Raw genomic sequence first — 22,868 nt, forward strand, 5'->3', positions numbered from 1 at the left:
CTTTCCTGGTTAACCTCTCTGCCTTCTCTCTCTTTCTCTCTCTCTCTCTCTCTACCCTCAAGTTTCTAGTGACATGGTGGCGCCGCCGTACGGCGTATTATTGAAAGATTAGCATAAACTTTGTCAAAGCAATATTTGTCTTTATTTCGATACGAAAGAGGGGAAATCTTTCCCCACACGGAGGTCATAAAAGAATGAGCGGAGAGGTACCTGCCACACAGCTATCTTTTTGCATGCTATTGTCCAACTCACCACATGGTTGACACGACAGTCACTGTCATAGCTTTTGTTATGATAACCAGCAAGGTGGCTGGCATCACAGCTGCTATCGCGTCATCTGTTCCAAATCGAGACTCCGCCGGCCGTGCGAAAAAGCCCGGTTGCGCTGAACTTCATACGTTGGGTCATCGGAGAAGACCGTGTTAGCACTCTGGACAAGAATGTTTTACAACTTTCTGGCTCCCAACAGGCAACTGGAGCTTCAACTTTTGGGTTTTGCATTTGATCGTAACCGTCCTGCAAGTTTTTTCTTCACTTGCTTTGTTTTTCTCTTTACATTTCAGGTGGGGACTTGGACCTGCTGTCGTTAACGCTTTCTATGGCACTGATATAAATGAAATGAGTAAGCGGATACGTTCTGTAGATTTTCTTGTGCTCCAGTAGACAATTACCGCTATCTCACTTATTCCGAACAGTCAATTTTATATCCCTTCTAAATAACAGCTCATTATTTTTACAAATCATTATTTTTGATTGGACGCCCTGTGTATTGCTCTGATTATTTTCAAGCTTAAGATGCGACAGGACAGCGTTTAGGGAAAACATGCATGCATGCCCTCTAGAGATATAAGCCTTCCTAAATGCTGAAGGTGCTTTTTCTGGACGTGTTTAGGAGAGAAGGATTTTTTTCAAGCGCAGCGATATTGAAATCATATGTTTCAAGCGGTGCTCTTTAGTATACTGGATCACTGAGATCTTAGGTAGGAGTTGGCCCAACCACGATTATAATCCATGCAAACTTTTTATCATTCATTGTTTTTGACTACGTGAGCGCCATAAGTTCACCTTATAAATAGCTCCTGAACCTAGTTGAAAAAACCACCAAAATAAACACTCTCGATTCTATTTAAAAAAAAAAAAGATACTTCGTCTCATTGCTGCTTGAAAGAAAAACGCAACTATTCCCGATTTATAAGTTACAACGTGGCAGACCGCACTTCACGAGCTGTCAAACGGTCGTTTTCGCATTTTATAGTTCTCACAACCTCATACCCTAAATATTTTTTTACAATGATGCTCAAAGTCAACGTTGATGGGAAATTTCTCAGTGTAACATTGCGTCCTATAGCCGAGGAGTGAAAAATTATGGAGTCATTTTTGTTGAATATTAGCTAATGGTTAGCCTTTATGACAAACATGCATTCGGCCTTTCGTACTCTCACACTCTATAAGTCGCGTTTGCCTATTACTGTCAGTTTTTAAATGAAATCTCTAAGCGGTAAATAAAATTGCCGATTATTCAACGACAAAGCCACAATACTGCAGATTGTTCGCAATTTTAGCGACTAATACAAGTTAGCAAGTATTGCTAAGTTTGTACTGAGTGGATTTCTTCATGCATCTACAACAATGCTGGAGTGGAGTCTCTGTACACATGTTGTATATATGAATAAATGTTTTCGTAGGTGATATAACAGATCAAAACGAGGCGGTTCACCAGCAGTCTGCACGCACACGCGCTCCTACGAGGAAGCAACCGGTGCCTCCTACAGATTATAAATATGGCATTATCTCCTCCTCGGGAGAATGAGCGTCTCGTTTTTAAGCACAAGCAAAAAAAAGTAAGCTTTTGGCGAAGAACAGACAACAGAAAAAAATTAAAGAGAACAAAGAGCTGACGGCAAATATTTGGAGAGCATTGCAGAATCTGCACAGGAGAAATGCCAAAAGCTGAACTCTGCTGCTGCACACGGTACATAGCAATGCCAGCACTCATGCCGCACATTGAAAATTTTTTTTTGACGGGTGTTTGTTGCAGTGGTCCTGCAAGTGTGGGATCGGCGGTACGCATCTATCCTGCCGCCTAGTTTCCTCATAGTCACGTGGCATTCTCATGCAGCTTGACTGTCACGTGTCATTGCCATGTGGCATTCTCATGCAACTTGCTGTCACGTGTCATAGCCACGAGGCATGCTTAGAACCCACAACCTTCACGGGATTCGAACCCACCTATCACAAAAAGCCTATCAGTAGTTCTATAACACTAACCACAAACCAGATATTATTAATCTTTAATGACCAGTCCTATTACCACTAACCCCTCTATCACTAGCCATTAATTACCAACCCCCCACTAGCTCGCATCACTAGTCATCAATTTACTCTTCCAGTTTTTTAGCCAATGAATCTTGTATACTGGAAATATTGTTATTTTTGCACTGGCTTGCATTATCATGACCTAAATCATGTTGTTTTGTCTTTTAATCGTGGGTTAGGCTTATCGATTTATTGTTATATAAGCTTATTAGGGTTTGTTCCACTCGACGCCTTGCTTTTGTATGCGCCGGCTTTTTCGTCACGTGTTTAGATTTTTGATCCCCTCGTGGGCGCTTTTCTGCGGGTATACATGATGTGGTTGTTGGATACCAAACCTAAGTCGCAGTTCAGAACATACTCTGCTGAAAACCTTGTAGGGGCCAACTTAGCGACGCAGTAGGTTTTCGGAACGACGCCGTTAACGTTTGGGGTTCACACGTATACCTCGTAACACCGATTGTACTCGGCGTTGGGGTGACGGAGCTTGTGTCGTTGCGCTTCGTGGCTTTGTTGCTAATGAACGCGAAGTCTAGTAAGCCATTGGGCTATTTCAGTAAATTACGCATATTCTTCATCATCCGCAAGGAGGCGTGTGTTTCATCCAGTAAAAAGGTTACATCTCACATTATCGACACTTCGTATGCATGAACGAGCCGGGAATCCGTGTAGCTGGAAACTTCCCGGACTGCTGTACTCAAAGAACACCTTCACCATATCCTCTACATCTGCTCTGAACTGCGGCAACCCCGCAATTGGCAACTAACAGACGTAGAGCGATGGGACCTCGTGTCCAGCTCAAAGCCAGGGGCACCAAAGGAGCTGGTGGTGTAGGCTCTAAGAGTCGCTGAGAGCCACAAGCTCCCGGCCACCCTACGCAATATCGAGCCGACCCACCAATATAGGCAATAATAGGGCTCAAGAATTAATAAACGTATTCACCATCACACTTATGATGCAGCGTGTGCAAAGCAGCCGCTGGGCGTCTGCTGGTCTTGAATCTCGCGCTCTGACTTGAAGAAACAGAATTATCCTCGTGACGTTCGATGCGAAGGGGCTGAAGTTGGGAGCTGACCGTTTATCGGTGCTCCTGACGTGCTCTAAGGTGCCTTCTGGGTCAACCATTATTAAAATGTTCAGGCTATCAGTCCAAACGTCTGAGTCACAATATGTAAATGTGACGTAAGGCGGCAGCATGCTATTTCTTTTAGCTAGCATTTAAGTCCATGGAGCAGGGCCGGTCAGTGTTTTGTTTTAGGATTCCATGAGTCTATATTATAGCGTAGTTAGCGGCTTCCCCAAAAATGATTGAGTTCTTTTATACTGTTTAGCGTGAAAAATATCTTGTATTTCGGGAGGCGTAATTTTTTGCAGTTTTCAGCCCGTCGTGGCGGCGTTGGTGGTACTGCAGATTTTCGTTATAATAGTGATAATTTATCACAACTAAAGTCACTTCTACAAGAGAATATCGTTGTGACAACATGGCGCCATTTTGATGACAATGTGGCGAGTATTCCTACATGCACAATACGCCCTGAGATTAATCGTTGAGGTCGATGTCCCACATTCGGTCTCCCTGATTAGTACCTGTGAAGTATGTTCATAACTTTAGGAAAGGGTGACTGCAGGGCCCTAAACGCCGAGAAAACTCACTGCCCAGCAACGGAAATGGAACAAGTCCATTTTAGCAGCAGGAACAGCCATGGGAAGACAGCTGCATTCTTAGATGAAACAAACTATTAAAGGGAAATTTCGGACAAATATGCCTTCTTCGAACTCGCCGATGTTGCCATCTAAATTCTCAGGATTCTCTTGAAGAACGCAGAGTTCGGTCGGAATAGCAAACTAAAATACGTAAAAATAGTTTTTCATTGAAATATTGAGTTTATCAGATTTTGTTGAGATTTAGAGTTCTTGTTGTGGGCTTTCAATCTTTGAATTGCCACTACTGCACGAGCCAGTTCGTCCAGGAGTACTAGGCGGTCGGTAAATACGGCTCTGAGATGAGTGATAGCAGCAGCTTGAGCCCCATGGCAACGCACAATGCTGTGTACGATTTGAACAGCATTTCCTCGCTGGTGGGGTTTTCTTTCGCAATAACGGTATAAATAATCAGTGGCAACCAGATGAATCTCGATGACCTAGAAGACGGCCTCATAAAGTCGACGCCAACATTGGAACGATGGTGCTTTTGGTGGGTAGACAGGTTGGAGGAAACCAGCAGGCTTCCGAAGCTGCTTCCTAATGCGCGGGCAATCACGGCAGGATTTCACACACCGTTGTACTGTGGCCGCACGCTTGCACCAGTAGTACTACTGGCGAATTTGCGTCAAGGTGTCACGGAATTGATGACATCCAGACGATTGCTCATCGTACCTCGGCCGCAGAAAGGTGCGACAGGTGCATGGCTTTAAAGGCGGCGAAGTTGCGTTTGTACAAGATGTTATTGCAGGATAAAAAGCAGGTCAGCACACGTGAGAAACGACAAGGTCGGCGTGATAGGCGGCATTGAAAGCAGTCTACGAACGTGTGAAGCTTAGGGTTTTCTCTGCCTTTGAGCAAAGCATGATGTCGTGACAGCCCCAAGAAGTGCGTCGTTGTCCAGTTTAGGATAACTTCTATTTTTTTTTTTTACATACACTGGTCGTCTCACAAAGCGAAAATTTTCAGGAGTGGATAGAGATACAAACAATGATCCCAATATGGTAACAAGTTCGCAAAGAAAATAAACACAGTCAAAAATTGGCCTACGAACTTGCATGCAGTAATGATGACGAGGCTGTCTAAATGTTCTATGAAGATGTAGGATTGTTAGTGGGGAAGGTTAAGACGAAGTATACTGCACTAATGGGCGACATAATTGCCAAGGTGAAGAAAAAGCAGCCTGGTGACCATGGAATGGGTGACCATGGCATTTCCTCTAGAAATAGCAGGGGGGAGTTAACAGTTGAATTTGCAGAATGAAATAGCTTAAGGATTATGAATAACTTCTTTAGAAACCGAAGAACCTGATTTGGACATGGAAGAGCCCTAACGTGGAGACTGAAATGAAATTGACTTCAAACTGTGTTCTAACCCTGGCATTATACAGGATATAGAGGCAATCGAAAATGTGCAATGCGGTGTCCACAGAATGGTAAGGTCTAGAATTAGCCTATACTTCAAAAGGGAACGAAAGAAATTAGTAAGGAAGAAGTTCATCAACGAATAAGCCGCGAGGGGGAAGGCATAAAAATGCAGGATCTTGCTAAAGAATTGATATTCAGCGTTAACCGAGGATGATGATATTAGTGTAGGAGCAATGATCAATAATATCAGTGATATATTACTTAGTGCTCAATAGAAGGAAGCGGTAGGATAGTTAGAGAGGATACAGGCCATTTATCGATGCAGGCAAAAGTTTTGATTAAGAAACGCTGAAGCATGGAAGGCATCCAACCCAACACACAAGTAAGGATTGGCAGAGCTATCAAAGGTAATCAAAAGGTGCAAAGTGACCGACATAAGGAAGTTTAACAATGCTAAAATTGACCATGCTTTAAAGAACGGTGGCAGCCTTAAAGCAGTGAAGAGGAAATTAGACATAGGCAAAAATCAAATGTATGCGCTAAAGGACAAGGCAAGAAATGTCATCACGAATGTGGACCTGATAGTCAAAGTAGCCGAGGAGTTCAACACTCATCTTTACAGTAGCCGAAGTAGTCAAGACAATAAGTAGATTGGCAGAAGTGAAGAGCTGTCAGACGTTCCGCCAATGACGGAGCACGAGGTTAAGAAAGCTTTAGAAACTGTGAAAAGGGGGAAGGCAGCTTGGGAAAAGCAAGCAACTGCAGATTTGTTGAAAGACGAGGGAGATGCGCTACGAAAACTGGCCACCCTGCATACGCAATGCCTCGTGTCATCAACGGTACCGGAATCATGGCAGAACACTAACTTTATCTTAATTCATAAGAACGGGGATGCTAAGGAGAAGAAGAATTTGAAACCAAACAGCTTACTATCCATTGCGTACAAGGTATTTACTAAGATAATCCCCCCCCCCTATGTAATACCCTCCTTTGGAGGGCCTTTAGGGGTAACCTGAATAAATAAATAAATAATCGCTAACAAAATCAGGACAACCTTAGACTTAATCAAGCTAAAGATTAAGAAAGTTTTAATAAATGGTACTTAATGATTTACATATTCATACCATCAACCAGGTGATAGAAAAATTCTCGGAATATAACCAACTCTATTTATAGCACTCATTGATTACGAAAACGCATTAGACGCAGTAAAATTACTGATATGTATATATATATATATATATATATATATATATATATATATATATATATAAACTTGAAGTAGGTGACACACGGTGGAAAACACAACACTTTAACCGACGTTTCGGCCGGGGTCCGGCCTTTGTCAAGGAATGTAGAAAGAAGCTGTCGGTTCTCATTTCTTATATACATGCACAATCGAAGAACACGTGACCAGCCACTGTCAACAAATAAACACCAAAATATCAAAAACAAGATTTCACACGCGTGATGTAATGGCGGTGCAAGGTATATAGACCGAATGACACGTGTTGCGCTTAGGTCATGCATCTTAATATGTTGCACAAAGAAAAGAAGATATATTACTAAAGAGATTGTTGTCACTATCAGCGCACAAAACAAAATATCGCGAGGTTATAATGGGTGGAGTACATGTCACATTTAATTCTGCAATATTCAGGAGGGGGAGGGGGGGGATTGATCTACCGAAATATCATTCTCATTGGTAGGCGACAGTAGCAGATAACACGTCAGTAGAATTTAACAGTGAAATATAACTGTGATTTAGCGCGGTACACACACACACACACACAAAAGTAAACAGTCACTCAAATCGCGGCAGGGGACAAAACTCGATTTTCTGGTCAATGCTATGGGGACAAGAAGAAGCAGTTAAAGTTAACTGTTCGTAACAGCGTTGATAACAAAAGGAATCGTGGGCAAGGTTATTGGATAAGTTGTAATTATCAGTGCATGTTACGGCGGGAAGCAATATGATCGTGAGAAACTGGACAACATGAAAACGATCAGTGCAAGTAAAGCATGACATCCTGTGAGGGGCTTTGGGCTGTGACCATAGAAGCGCAAGCGAAAAGGCAAACAGTGCGAAATGGAGCCAATGTCGATTAAACATAATAATATTTTAAGAAGCTGCCAAAGGCTACCATTTAGTTAAAATGCTACGACGAGAGACAAGTTAGCTTGCCAATGTTTTCATTCAGACCACATGAAACCGTGTTAAACTTATGTATTGAAAATGATTCGCGAACTTCGCGTGCATGGTGGGTTCTGAAACCTGATTCCCGTAAAGTTGCTTGCATTTTTTCAAAGGGGTGCTTAGTAATGTTTACATGCATAGAGATAGGAAGGTTAGGCAGTGTATTACAATGAGCTTTATGAGTATTAAACCGGTATCTGAAGGGTGTTTCGGTTTGGCCAATGTACTGAATTTTGCAGATAGAACATTCAAGCCTGTGAATCACGTTGTCCGTATCACATGAGAAGTTGCCTGGAATCTTTACATTAAAGTTCGATGCAGTGCTGAAAGCTTTCACTGATGTAGTCATTTGTGCACAAACTTTGCAGCGTGACTTGTTGCAAGGATGGCAGCCGATTTGTGCAGTGGGGCTAGTTTTAGACGAAGTTAAAATATCACTGAGGTTCTTGTTACGGCGATAGACAACACGGGGGGCTTGCTGATAAATTTCTTTTAGACGATCACTTTGCATGAGAATACTATGATGTTTCTTTAATATGCCTGCAACGTTGGGGACCGAAGCTGAATGCGTTAGCACGAGATTGATTCGTGATTGGCCGGATGGTTCCTTTTCCGCTTTCAGGAGTGCTTTGCGATCAAGAAGGCTTGCTCGTTCCACTGCATCATTTATTAGACGCTCAGGATATTTGCGTTCCATTAGGGTGTTACGAAGGTTGGCACAGTGAAATTCAAAGTCGCGATCGTCTGAACATATCCGTTTAAAGCGGATATGTTAAAGCGGATATGTATGGGATGCTAGTCTTCCAGTATTTAAGATGGCCGCTGTCGAAGTGCAGGTACTGAGGTCTGTCACTGGGTTTCCAGTATAGATCAGTGATTAGTTTGCAATTCTTTATTGACACTGTCACGTCTAGAAAAGCAATAGTGGTTCGAGAATAAGAATGAGAAAAGTTAATGGCCTCATGCACATTATTAAAACTAGAGATGAATGATAGAAGTTCTGCCTCACCATGTTGCCAAATAAAAAAAATGTCGTCTATGAATCTCTTGTAGTAAAAAGGCTTTAGCGAGTAGTCTTCGAGAAACCGGTCTTCTAATAAGCCCATGAATATGTTGGCGTAGTTGGGACCAATACGTGTACCCATCGATGTTCCGTTAATATGAACATAATGTCTGTCATCAAATTCAAAGTTGTTAAGTTCAAGTATCAATTTAAGAAGGATAGCCAATGTAGAACCGTCAATGTTACTGCACAAGGTTCAATCTTCAAAAGCCTTTACAACTGACCGGATACCATCGGAGTGGGGAATATTGGTATAAAGTGACGCAACATCCAGAGTTACGAGCAAGACGCCTTGAGGGATGATGATATCAGCTATATCTGCTAGGAAATCAGTTGTATCCTTTATGTAAGACTGAAATGTGGCTGGAATCTTATTGATTAGTGTGTCAACGTAGCGTGACAGGTTTTCCGTTACGGTTCCTATACCAGAAATGATGGGTCGTCCAGGGTTGTTAGGTTTATGAATTTTGTCATGTGTCATGTGTTAAACCCCCTCCCTATATATATATATATATATATATATATATATATATATATATATATATATATATATATATATATATATATATATACACATATAGTGGCTGCACCGCAACCATTCTAATGCATAAAGAAATTAACAAAATTTTCATAAAAAAAGGTGTTAGGCAAGGAGACTCCCCAGTACTGTTCACAGCTTCCTGAGAGGAAACATTCAGAGACTTGGAAAGGGAGCAGTTAGGGATAAGGGTGGATGAAGAATGCCTCAGTAATCTGCGGTTTGCTGAGGACATTGTCTTACTAAGTAACAAAGTGGATGAATTACAAATAATGATTGATGACCTAGACAGGAGAAGCAGAAAGATGGGATTAAAATTTAATATGCAGAAGACAAAGACTAGTCTAAGATATAAAAAGCAGTTTGCAGTAGATAAAGAACATAGAGTTCCTTACACTAACTAGAGGGAAAGCTGAGGGCGCTGCACTTCAGCCACCATGGGCGCGCTAAGAATCATGGGCCGGTGTGCTACTTGTAGCGGGACAGTCGGTTTTTCTCGAGTACGTGGAGTGGCGTTACTACGATGTTTCTTTTTTGTCATCATCATCATTTGAAGGTGCGTACATAAACCGCGAAAGCCATAATAGCGAAGGCGCAAAAGCAGACGTCGCCAATAAATGGTTTTTGTTTCCCGAAATGCCTCTAAAAACTTCCTTCAGTGATTGCACAACCATAAATATTTTTGTAACTTTTTTTTATTTCAAAGTTTGCCTATTAAGTGCGAAATTTTGGTATTTGTGCTACTCAAAACTAAGCCAATAGGAGGAAGAGCCATCGCTTATATTGGATAAATCTCGCACTGGCATTCTGTTTCTCTCTCTTTTTGTAATTTTTAGCCACAATATTCAATCTTAGGACATTATTTACGGTAGACCAACGTTTATCTTTGCATTAGTTTTGGCCAAAAGTTGTAGTTCTGCACTCGGTAGCTCTCTGGCCCATGATGCTTTGAGCGCCCATGGTGGCTGAACTGGCTGTCTGGTAACTCCATGTAAACGCCCATAGACGGCAGCACAGCTTTCCCTCTAGGTAAGAGTAAGAAACTCTATGATAAAGAAGGACCGGAACTCGTAGATGAACTGGTGTACTTAGTGCAGGTAGAAACTGCAGATCCGGATCATGCAAGAGAAATAACTGGAAAATAAGATTGAAATTGAGGGCTTTTCAGAAATACTCGCAAGTTATGAATACCAGTTTACCGGTACCGTTCAAGAGGCAAGTATATAGTTGCTGCATCTAACTGTTATAACTGTTGCATGACATATATTTGCTTGCCAAAATTGCCATGCGACACTGCAAGAAAGGAACCATCCTGCGAACTCAACATTTTTATAGTGCGCGGAAAAAAAAACGACTAGTTCGAAAATCAAGTAATGCCTATAATGGAACTGTGTTGAGTAGGCTACTGCTTCGCGTGCGTGGCGCAGAAGGGTTGGAGAACTGAATTAGTTCTTGTACAGATGAAATGTCTTGTATAATCTTGTGGAAGAGAATGATGCAGTCATGCACGCATTTGTCAGCAAGAGAAGGAAACGAGAAGAAGGGGGCATGTGTCGTGGGCGACTAGTGGCGGTCATAACAGCAATACATAAATCTAATAGCTTTTTTGAACAGACTAAAGCTGGTTTATATCGCGTAGATGACAGGGTGTGGTGCATGATTGTGATGCATTAATTGTGATTAGGTGAGAGATAATCGGCTTTGATGTATTTTGGTCCGATTTGCACATACCAGTAACTTCCAACCCTTGAAACCACAAACTTCATCAAGCAATGCTTAATTAATTACTTATTTTACTCTACCGCATTAGGGATTCAATATAAGACAAGCCCATTTTAATGAGTGGAATAACTGCATAGAATGACCTGAAATATTAGTGCGAGTGCGAATACGCACACGCAGCGCAGTGCAATATGCTTCAATCTGTCCAAACTCCGCACATGTACTCGTACCACTTCAACAAGTCCCACCTCAAAAGACCTTTTATTTCAATTTCATCTTGAAAGATTCCATGGGACAGAAATGGTTAGTTTCGGGGAAATATTAAAACATGTGACGATTTATCAATAGCAGGCACTACAATGTCCGCCGAGAGTAACGCAAATTCTGTCGCAATATTTTCTGAAGAGACGCACTTAACCGGTATGAACGTTATTTGCTGTTTTTCACCTAGCTAGGTCAAAATGTTTTTGTTGCCTGGGCAAGTGAACTAAATATTTAGAGCGAGCTCTAAAGATATCCTTCATTGCTCTAAAAACAAATACAATTGCTTAAATTTTAGTTCGAAGGGGACAACAATGAAATGCTGAAATAAATCACTTGTTTCAATGGCACCAGTTATGTATTCCTTTTTACTAGCGTTTCCGTCGATGGTTTCAAGGCATAAGCAAATGAAAGAATGGGTAAATTCCTACTTCAGTGACAAGCCTAACATTAAACAAGCACTCGGAGCAGTTGACAGAGCTTCCGCTATGTTAGCGCTCGGGTGTTGTGTTTGACCACATTAAAGTGTGCTTTCAGCTGATGCTCCTAGAAGGATAATAACAACAACCCTACCTAATATTTCATCCATGCTGAATTGTGTTATGTCGCTTTGTTCGTTTACGTTGATGTTTTTGCAGCGAAACACGCATTTGCGGCTAAGAAAATCAAATTTTACTACTTTCACTGCAAGCTGCTTGAATGTCGTGACGAAAAACACGAACAGTATTCAGTGACCGCCATTTAAAAAAATGCCGGTGCAGGCTTCCATCTAGGAATTCGTGTAGAAAATGTTTTCTCGGCGTAGCCGGACGTGTACTGTTTGCCAAAAATTTCTATCTAACGAGGCTTATTTTTTTACTTGTTACCTTTTCGTGCTTTCAAAAGCTTTTTTAAGTGAAAACGGTCTCGTTGTCATTGAAGGCCGCAAACCTACGAAGACAGGCAAACTCATTTGTCTTCAATGACCGCTAAATGTTTTAAAATCAATTGCAGAAGCGTAGTAATCCTCACCAGCCTCTGAAAGGAACAGCTGTTTACAATAGGTAGCAAAGCGCTGCAAGTGGGAGGCGAATATATCTACTTAGGACAAGTAGTAGCCGCAGATCTGAGGAATGAAGGGGAAATAGTTTGGAGAATAACATTGAAATGGAGCACATTCGGAAAGGACTAGCAGATCATGACTAGTAGCGTACCTTTATCGCACAAGAGGAATTTATACAGCAGTTCTATCTTACCTTTACTCACCTATAAGGCTGAAATGTGGAGGCTAACGAAAAGGGTTTCACTTAAGTTGAGGACACCGCAGAGGCTATAAAACGGAAAACGGTTAGGGTAAATTTAGGAGTAAGGAAGCGTCAAGAGTTTACCAGAGAAATCATTCGAGGTAATAACATTGAGTGGACATCAAGAAGAAGAAATGGTCGTAGACAAAGTATGTAGTGCGAAGCTAGAATAATCGATGATCGAAAAGTGTAACAAACTGGTTTCTAAGGGAAGGAAAGCGTAGCAGGTTGCAGCAGAAAGTTGGCAGCTATCTCAGGGCCAAGTTAATGAAGGAATATTGGAGAAGCCTTTACCTTGAAGTGGGTATAGTTCTGCTGACGATGTCCGATCACTGATTCTGCAGAAGAAATGTTAATGAGACTTTCGTACTTGCAGTGTTCCCAGCAGCGATTCTGCAAGGACAGTTCTACACCCATGGTGTGCCTGAGTAAGTGTACTCGCTCAGCAGCTCTCGGCGTGCACCGCTGCCAAGGAATATGTGCTCCTTGCCAACGCTTTTCTGTGCACTGTCTCACTTACGTCAGCTCTATGAACTTTGGAGCCATCGGCATTGTCATCGGTCATGAATTGACGCACGGATTCGATGACCGCGGTAAGCATGATCATTATGTGACAACGCTTTACGATACATAACATTCGTGATTCTTTTTTTTTTACCTTTGCTGATTCGGGCAGCCGAGAAGCATGCTTAAAAACAATCATTGCCATTGATTGCAAACTGCGGACATTCGCCTTTTAGTGTCAGTTGGTGGAAACCCCTTAACAATACAATGCTTCAAAGTACGCCTTAAGGCACGTTCACACTTGCGACTTGGGAAGAATTTAGCAAAAACTTTCGTCAAAAAGCGACTATCGTAAATAAACGCAGATGTCTTGAAGCGACATTCGCAGGCTGTACGAGCACTGCTCGATGTTCAAACTTTGCAAATGCTGGTCGCAAACCGGTAACCAACAGCGCTTCAGCTGAAGTGAACGAGAGATAGACACGCCTCGTTTTGAACGAGACCAATTCGTGAAAGCTCGCAACAAAAAAAACAGCTATACTACTTTCAGTATATGCACGATCTGGAAACAATTTAATCAATTTCGGATTGCTAAAACACATTCATTGAATGCACCCAGTCACACCCGTATTATTAGGCCGAAACTTCACCGCTCCTCACACGGCTTGGAGATATAACCATGATTAAAAGCAAGGAGATTAAATTCACACTGTTTTGTAGATATGCAGCCCACCGTGCGCAATTACAGCGGCGTCGCAACGCTGCCAGCAACTCGAACACACTCTCCAGATTTGACGTGGCAGAAAGGCCCTGGTACACCGAATAGGGAGGCCAAATGAGATGCACGGAGCAGTGACAACACACCAATAAACATATCTTTTGATCCAGCAACAATCACGAAAATTAAAAGAAATGTATTTTTAATGCACTGGGATGGGGTTCGACAGGATACTCGAATCAACATCGTCACCCCAGATACGTTGGTGCCAATATTGCAAGCTGTCCTCAAGGAACATACCATCACGACAACTTGAAACTAGGATCAGCTAACTTCAGAATTTCATCTGTTATTATGGTTTCGTAGCAACCGAGCGGATATAGAGGTTAACCAGAACACTGAGGGTATTCAAAGAAACATGGCCGTTAATCGACTGACAACTCATACACGATACCATGAAAAGCAACTCACCTACAAAAAAATGGACTGACTGGTGCAGCACTTTGGTTACAAGAAATGACAACCAACCGCTCTGGAGGACTTTCAGGGCAACGGAATTTAGGAGGGAGATTTAAGATCATGCCGAAAGTATCCGACTTGCCTAGGGATAACTTCGAAGGAGTTTGCCGATCAGGCAGCAATCCTCTTTTTTTTTTTTCAAATCATGTGCAGCCTTCCGCCCTGCCGCCGACAAAGGACATGGTAGATATTTCAGTAATAACATGCACTATTTACTATATTGGAGCTGTTGTCTTCTATGAAGCTTCAGGAAAAAAACGATGCCGCAACATGACATCCCAGAGGAAACGTTTCAGAACTTCGAAGGAGAAGCTCTTGCTGTTTGGGCTGCGATAAACGACGTATGAAAAAAAAAAGGAAATCCCAAAACAATGGAAACATTACGTCATCGTTCGATTCTGAAGGCCGGAAACATCCAACCAGTATACGGTCATTGCGTCCTATGTGCTTAATGCCGCCAATTTGTAAAATATATCCACACGCTTATCGCTGTGGCTTGAAAGTGAATAGGAGTATCATTCACGACAAAATTGAATTTAGACCAACCTTGGCACAGAAACAGGACTGGCAGTACTGGCTGAAGAGGTTCTCAAGGTGTCACGTCCGAGCTCACTTCTGCGCGTGGGGATGGCTACATGCGTGAAAAAAGTCATATGACAACGTCTCACACTCTAAAAACGTTAAGAACATGGAAGTTTGGGGAATTTCCTTTGTACGTTACAAAAGTTGTATATAACTTCATGACCGGACATTCTCTATTAATCTCAGTGGAGAGCAAGCTGCTAATTACATGTGAAATAGTGGCGTTTTACAAGGGTCTTTATGTAATTGGTTTTTATTATTATAGCCTTTATACCAATGGCTTGTAAACGAGGTGAAATGCAAAATATGGAGTTCCAGATTTATGCTGGTGACGTCACAACACGGTCAACAGATAAACATCTGCACACTCAGAACCTTCATATACAAGCAGCCTTAAACGCTTTGGACGTGTACGTACGAGAAGGAGGCCTAAAATGGCGCCTTAAACCTCCACCTACAGTCGTGTCGGAAAAAAGAATGGCAGAAAGTAAAAGATAATCACTTCACTTTGATGACTGGTAACGACACATTACGGGAAGTGGACGAGGTTAGGGTGCTTGGGCTAGATATATATACTTCGCGCAAAGCAGCCCAATGGCTGTATAGTCCAAAAAGGCAACTACACTGCATTTTATCAAATGAATCTCGCCTAGAGGAGGAGGGGCACGAAAGTGTGCCAAGCTGAGTTTCATGGAATGACGACACGGCAGTGGCCGGATATAAATGAATAAATAGAAACGCGATGCATACTATCACGGGTTTGCCATAGCTTGCACCCGTCCCTATACTTCCAGAATATGCACAGTTGATCACTAATGGAAATTATTCAACAGAAAGAAAAAACAAGAAATTTAGAGAGAAAGTATGTTGGGCCTGTTGAAGCCGTGTACAATATGATGACATCACAGAGAGCGAAAATAATAGACCCCCTTTAGGCCAACACAGCAATGACAACTAACAAGACCACTAAGATTTATTGTAAAACATTGGGAACAACACATGGACTGATTGAAGTAAGTCCAGACATTTGTATAGCTTATACAGACGCATCAGACATTAAAATTGGCGGAAGAACTGCAACTATCAGCCCCATGCATGCAGAGTTATTCAGCATCAAAAGTACGTAACGGAACACCTGGGCTCACTTGTAATAGATCTGTATGCTATCCGCGATGCGTTATTGGCTATAAATGCCATACCTTCTATAAGCTAAGCTCACATTTACACAGACTCTATACCTGCTATTAAACAACTCAAGAGAGTTACAAAAAACCTTAGAATTAGGAAATACATGCTCTAAATAAGAAAATACCAATTTATTCAGGTACATTGTATAAAAGAAGACGCTAAGCAGATTGATCATAAGAAAACAGGCACCCTTAGGCACCAAGCCCCTAAAACGAGTGCCTCACGCACAAGCTTCTGATTTGATCCTCACTCCGCTCTCCTAAACTTTGCATCTGATGGAAGGAAACCTGTATGTAAGTACGTGCCCTGATTATCCCTTGCACTTAACCCTACTAGGTGGTCGTTTAGCTCGACACGGTGTACCTAAGCCCCATCGCCGGTGTTCAGTCCGACAGGCCGACTTCACCAAACTTTGATTCACCGTTCATGTAAAGCCCCTGATTGCTGATTGGGCAGTCTTGTGTCATAGACATATATCATGAACTTTTGTGAGAAACCTGGCAGTGGTTTAACTGTTATATATGTAGTGAGAGGAGCGGTAGGTCTAGTTGAGCAAGGCTATACACTGTTCTGCCTGATTTGTGTCCCGAACTTTTTTCTCACTAGGCCCGGCCTCTATGGCTGTGCTGAGCGACTATTGGAAGCGAAGTAGCTGCCACGCTTGTATATTGCACAGGCAGCGGGCCGACGACGGCGAAGCGGCAGCTGCGGCGGCATGCTGCCCTAGAATTTTGTAGAGCACTACAGCGGAAGCCCACGAAGCAGCATTCCGTCGCGTGGTAATCACATGGTTAGGGACGTGATCAGGCGAACGACGTAGAGTGGCGCGAAGTCGGAGCAAAGTAGGGGTGGCGCTGCTGTGGAGAGCCGTGCGATATGACGTCATACCGCTCCTCGATTTAAGTGGTCAAACGCCATCTTCTATTACCTTCGAAGTTGCGACTCGGCAAGTAGGCCCTTTGCTCTTAATAAAGTTGGTAGTGAGCACCTGTACTGTATTGTGGATCGTTTTTGTTCTCGGTCACTCGCTCAAAATGTTTCGTTCATGTCAATTACTGAGTTCCTTCAATCAAGGCATATTTGACTGTACTCAATCCATGAATGACAGCCGAAAAACATTATTTTGATCTATTGAGTATTAACTTCCTCTCGTTGATTAACATGGTATGTCGAGGTTAGTTTTATATCAAAAACTCCGATGGGCCTTCCGCAACATGCTTACAGTATTTGCGTTGACAATTTCTCGGGAACGTTAACCGTGGAAAACCTAATTGCATTTTTATTCATGCTAAATGATGATCATTAAAATATGCTGACCTGGCAACAAACTGTTTGGAGGACACATCTAGGTGGGCGTCCTCACCGGGGCGTCAAACAAGGCTGAAAGACAGAGGCACAGCAGTCGGGGTTTGCGAACGAATTTAGACTTCCCTGGTGCTTTTATTGCGAAAGCAACACTACGTCAGCCAAAGCGAGAACTCGGGTCTACGCCGTGAAGAGGCAGCTACGCCGTCAGGAAGCGTAGCTACAGTTAAGTTAAGTTAAATTGGTTCACAGGAAGGGAAAGGCGCAGTAACTGTCACACTTGCTCTGTGGACACCCGAACCGCGCCGTAAGGGAAGGGAGGAAGGTGGGAATGAAAGTGGAAAGAGAGAAAGAGGAGCCGTAGTGGAGGGCTACGGAGTAATTTCGACCACCTGGGGATCTTTAACGTGCGCTGACATCGCACAGCACACGGACGCCACTTCGTTTCGCCTCGTAGCTACAGTCCCCTTATAAAAATTCAGTCAGCCATGATATTTGATTTCACCCATACAAGACATTATAAGAGAAGCAAAAATAAGAATGCGATCCCGACTGGAAAACACGACCCAAGGGCAGCAGATCATGGCATGGGACAACCGAATCAACATTGCTCCGAGGCCCCTGGGGACAGACACTTCACCCCCGTGGGAGGCGCCGGTAATCGCACTAAGGCCACAACGACCTATTAGTAGGCGGAATGGGGTAGCTAGGCAACTTTTAGCACAGAGAACTGCCCTCACAAGACCACTCAATACAATAGACATCTACACTGACGCTGCAATTAGAAATGAAAGGGTGAGTGTGGCATGGGTGTGTGTGCCAGCGCCTCAGCACAACGGACAGCACACGTGCCACCTACCTGGAGGAACAATTTTACACTCTGAGTTGCTTGCCATATGGGGAGCCATAAATACCATTACGACCGCTGCAGCCAGAAAAGATAACTTCAATGGTTATCGAATTTTAACCAAATCATATGCAGCGATTGCAGAGCTGACGGCACCAACTACAGACGACGCAGTGGCCAAGGACATCAGAAAGAGGCTGAAGGGAATGCGGGAAGTTGGAATAGAAATTCAAATTATATGGACGCCGGGACATACTGGCACGGACGGGGGAAACGCAGCCGCGCAAGCGGCCGCCGCGCAAGCGGGTGGGCTTGCTGAAACGTACAATGCCCCACACCCCAACTCCATGCCTACACCGACAGACTTAAATCCTTACCAAACAATGCTCACTAAAGGCTCCTCTGGCAGATCGATGATGCACTATGTACGCACAAAAATAAAACACGACAGTAAGCTTAGATTACATGAAGCGACACCAACGCCGGTGTTTGAGGACACGAAAGGGCTCACTCGACCACAAGAAATATTTCTCAACAAAGTAATAACAAACGCTGCTTACACACCGCACATACTTGACAAGTGGTTTCTCCGAAGACACGAAACACTCAAACACAACACATGCACGCACTGTCAGGAACAGTGTACAGCAGACCTAGAACATCTTATATGGCAATGTCCATCGTTTTCACAAGGAAGAAACAAAATTACGCATATTCCACACGACGACATGCCCACATTAGCAGGTCAGGTTATATCAAGCACCGAAATACAACACTCCATTGCTACATACGGCAGTGAGAGCGGCCTGCTTCGAGTAGTGTGAGAGAGGTCGACTCACAGCGCGAAGATCGGCCGCATTGCAAGCAACAAGCAACAGCTTGAAGAACCGTTAAGACGAAGAAGTTACACTCCCATCCCTCCCAACTCCCCAAGAACCCAAACAGCGGCCGAGAGCCATCCCTTCCTTTCAATAAAGGCTTCATTCATTCATTCATTTCATGTAACTCTTATGCCACGGCAGGAGCTGCCAACTCGGGTCGTTCCTTTCATATGGGAGGGTGATATCAGTATTATCCTGCCACAACCGTTTGCATTCTCGTTACCCACACGGCAAGCAGGCACGTCCATACGACTTGGTTGAAGCGTGACTTTATATGTGGGCCTGTAGCTTACGCTCTCGCGTCATACCCTTGAAGGATGAGCTTAAGTGTTCCCAACAATGTAGCATATTACACTGATAGGGCGTGATAAGGGAATAATGTAGCAGGCAAAAAATTCGATTGATTGATTGATAAAGCTGGTAAAAGTCGCTTCCACTGTTACTTTCGCAATTCAACCAGGGTTAACGAGAGCTAAACCATAACTAATGAAGGATCGAATCCTGATTGTCTGGGTCTGTAGTTCGATATCTAAGTATTCAGCCAACGCGGCGAAGAGCTTGTTATTTCTGCAGTGAATAAACCGTGTGAATAAACTTATTACTGAAAACTGTTGATGTCTCCTTTGCTTATGTATACAAACAATGGCTTCATTATTGTCCTCAAAATCTGAATGTGTATTGTGCTAAAATGTTGTCAGTGTACTTTTCAGTACACGGACGACATTATGGAAACATTTTTACAAACTGCTGTTTTCGTTTATTGGTAAGCTAAACATTTCTTACACCGTCATATATGTTAATGCGAAGGCATTACTTCGCTATGTTCACAGGTTTCGGTCCGCAGATTGCGTCCGCTAGCCGCGTCCGCGAGCGCGTCAGCAAATTCATGTCCGCTGCAGTTGTAATTGACATGTGATACAGGTTCATCAGTGGTGTCAATCAATCAAGAGTGACCTAATGTTGTTTCCGAAAAAATAATTAAACCAATAGGTTCATCAGATAAATATTTCCAGGCAAAAAATGTAAAAGCAAACCGCAGCAGTTGTGAGAAATCGAGAAGGGATACAGGTTATTAAAGGGCGTCAATCAACAGAAGGTGACGTAATGTTGTGTCAAAAAACTAATGAGGCCAATAAGTTATTTAGGTAATAATTAAAAAGGTAGAACACGCAAAATCGTGTCCGCAGCAGTTGTGAGTAATTGAGAAGTGGTAGAGGTTAATGAGTGCTGTCATTGAATACATGGTGACGTAATGAGTCCAAAAGAATTAGGCCGAAATGGTTATTAGATTTTAACTAGAGGCAAATAGTATAAAAGTAAAGGCGAAAATGATCTCATTAGCCAATGGCTTGGCGCACTTTTGTATTCATCAATTACTAAATTAGGTATTTAAATCAGTCAATTAAGGTGACGTCAAGGATGTGACGTCACGCAACCTGTAGTCGAGACTAAAACTGCATAGGAAGAAATTGGCGCGCAAGTTGAAAGTACCAATGACTGAAGTAGGTTATTAAGGCAGTCAAATAGAGTGACGTCAAGAATGTGACGTCCCGCAACCAGAAGAAGAGCCGAAAAAGGGCAAAAGGAAGGGATAGGCGCGCATATTGATGGTACCAAAGACTAAAATGGGTAAACAAGAAGTGAATTAAGCAACTAGAAGCAACCAGAAGCAAGCAGAAGCAGCGTCCGTGCTTTCGCATTACTCCAATGCTGATTCTGGAGTGCTCTAAAATTTTTTCTCTTATTTCAGGAAGCCAGTACGACGCTGACGGAATGTTGCGCCAGTGGTGGAGCTCAGCGACGCGCAAGCGCTTCGAAAAGAAGGCGAAATGCTTCGTCGAGCAGTACAGCAGTATACTGGAGCCGATGACGAACATGACGGTTTGTAACGTCCGGATTTCGTAACGAACCGTCAATCCACCGCTTAACTTAGAGACCTCAAGTAGGGCTTTTTTCGCCCAGCGATCAAAGCGGCCCCACCCAGCACTTCACCGGAAATTCATGCGCTGCTTTGTACTTCCGATTTTTACCGCATCCTGTCAACTTTGCTTTTGGCTGTTCGATCAAAGGTGACATACACTGCATGGAAGGATTCTGCAATAAATACCTCCTGTGCTTAAAGCTTAGGGAGAGGACCCCAAATTTATAAAACATTTCAGCTGGATTGCTTTAGGGCGTTTAACGGCACAAAGCGGCTCAGGCTTCATAAATCACAATTTGTCCTGCTAGAAAGGCAGCTGTAACGAAATAAACTTTCAAGTTCAGTTGCATTCGAGAACTAGTAGCGCAACACTTTCTCCGGATACCATACTCAGCAGGTTTGGTCAAATAGTGTGATAGCGTATTCGCCATAATTTTTTATATTTTACAATCTCACCATAGCCCATAATATGGCCATAGATGCGCCCTTTGCAGGCTTGAAGCTTTTTACTATTTTTAAAAATGCTATGCTCTAGCGTTCTCTGTCAATGTTAATTACTCGTTATGAGCGCTGAACGAATTTTGCGAGCAAATGTTGCTACGCACGGAACGATTTTGAAAACCTTTATCTATTTTCCGCCGGTTGCTTAGTTATTAGAGATCTGAGCTGCTGATTTGAGGACACGGATTCAGCATCAGCCGTGGCAGCCCAGATGGATCCAGAAAGCAAGAAGCGTGCTTACCGTGTGGTGACAGTTTATGTTAAAGACCACCGCGTGGTCGAGATTTTAAGGACCTTACTCCATAGCGTCCCTGAGGTGGTTTGGAACGTTAAACCATACGAAGCCAGAAAATTAGTTTTTTATTTGTATTGATAAAGGTATCTTCCAATAATAAACAGTTGCTTCACAATTACTCACAAGAGAGCTAGTTGTTCCCTTTTGATGAAATTTTTAAATACTCGATGTGAGAGCAGAAAAAGCTTCAAAAGGAAACATTTTCTACCCATAGGAAGGATGTACCGGTCGCATTAAAGTTTGGTAGATCGTCAAATGTAATGTAAATAATCAGCGAGGCAGAAGTAGCTGAAGATTCGTGCGTGAGAATAACAGTCGTGCAGAACCCACCCAGCAACCTACTTTGCTGCGACGTTCCACTTTCGCGCCATTCACTGATGGGTCTTCCCTTCTCCATGGAGGAATTTGATGCTGCTCTCATGTTGTAGAAAGTCATCACCATGCCCCAATGGTGTGACATACTCCGCACTATCTAACTTTGCCCAGGAGGTTCTGTGGCATCATTTTAATAATTACAACAATTATATTGCGATGGTGCACTTTCTAAATAATGGAAGACCAGTCGTCAGGGTCCACTTCTAACACCGAGAACACTGCCACTCGAACTTGAGCCATACTGTCGAATCGCACTCGCCAGCTAACTACGAATGCGCGTCAAATATTAATGGCTGTCTGCACAAGGTGTCACGCTTTCGAGAGCGAGAGTTAAAAATAATAAACCTTGTCTCTACCGGGAATGGAACCTTCATTCGGTGTGTCCCCAGTCGAGCACTTTACCACCGCGCCACGCCCCGGATCGCGAAACGTTCATTTGTTTTCAGCATGGTATTATTACATGCCTTTAGATTCAGCATAGAGCTATATACATTATTTACAAAGTAATCAGCCTGTAGGCAAAAAATTCCAATAGAAACATACAACACAACACGACCCAACAAGAATACGACTTAGCAGAATTTCACTAAAACGGTGGCAAGGAAAGACAACACATTAAAAATGGCAGCCAGTCCGGTTGATAGTCACTATCTTCGTAAGTGTCTCTAAGCTAGTGCACCATCTGGACGAAATGAGTAGAGGGGGAGAGGAGAGGCTCAGCATTCCGATCCAAAATACGCGTTTTCCACAGGCTGTGCAGTACAAGAAGGAAAATCATGTCAAAAGG

General features: G+C 42.9%; 1 protein-coding gene across 1 annotated transcript in view; it reads left to right on the forward strand.

Annotated features, from left to right (window-relative positions):
* Window positions 1-22,868, forward strand: part of LOC146181256 (neprilysin-1-like) — a 77,776-nt gene that overhangs the window by 37,640 nt on the left and 17,268 nt on the right. Inside the window, exons 13-16 of the mRNA XM_084575740.1 lie at window positions 564-622; window positions 12,822-12,873; window positions 12,971-13,038; window positions 20,740-20,870. Of these exons, the coding sequence (XP_084431866.1) occupies window positions 564-622; window positions 12,822-12,873; window positions 12,971-13,038; window positions 20,740-20,870 (310 nt within the window). The remainder of the gene's footprint in view (window positions 1-563; window positions 623-12,821; window positions 12,874-12,970; window positions 13,039-20,739; window positions 20,871-22,868) is intronic.

Source organism: Amblyomma maculatum, chromosome 8 (assembly GCF_055883805.1).
Source record: "Amblyomma maculatum isolate TAMU_Amacu chromosome 8, ASM5588380v1, whole genome shotgun sequence".
Lineage (NCBI taxonomy): Eukaryota > Metazoa > Arthropoda > Arachnida > Ixodida > Ixodidae > Amblyomma > Amblyomma maculatum.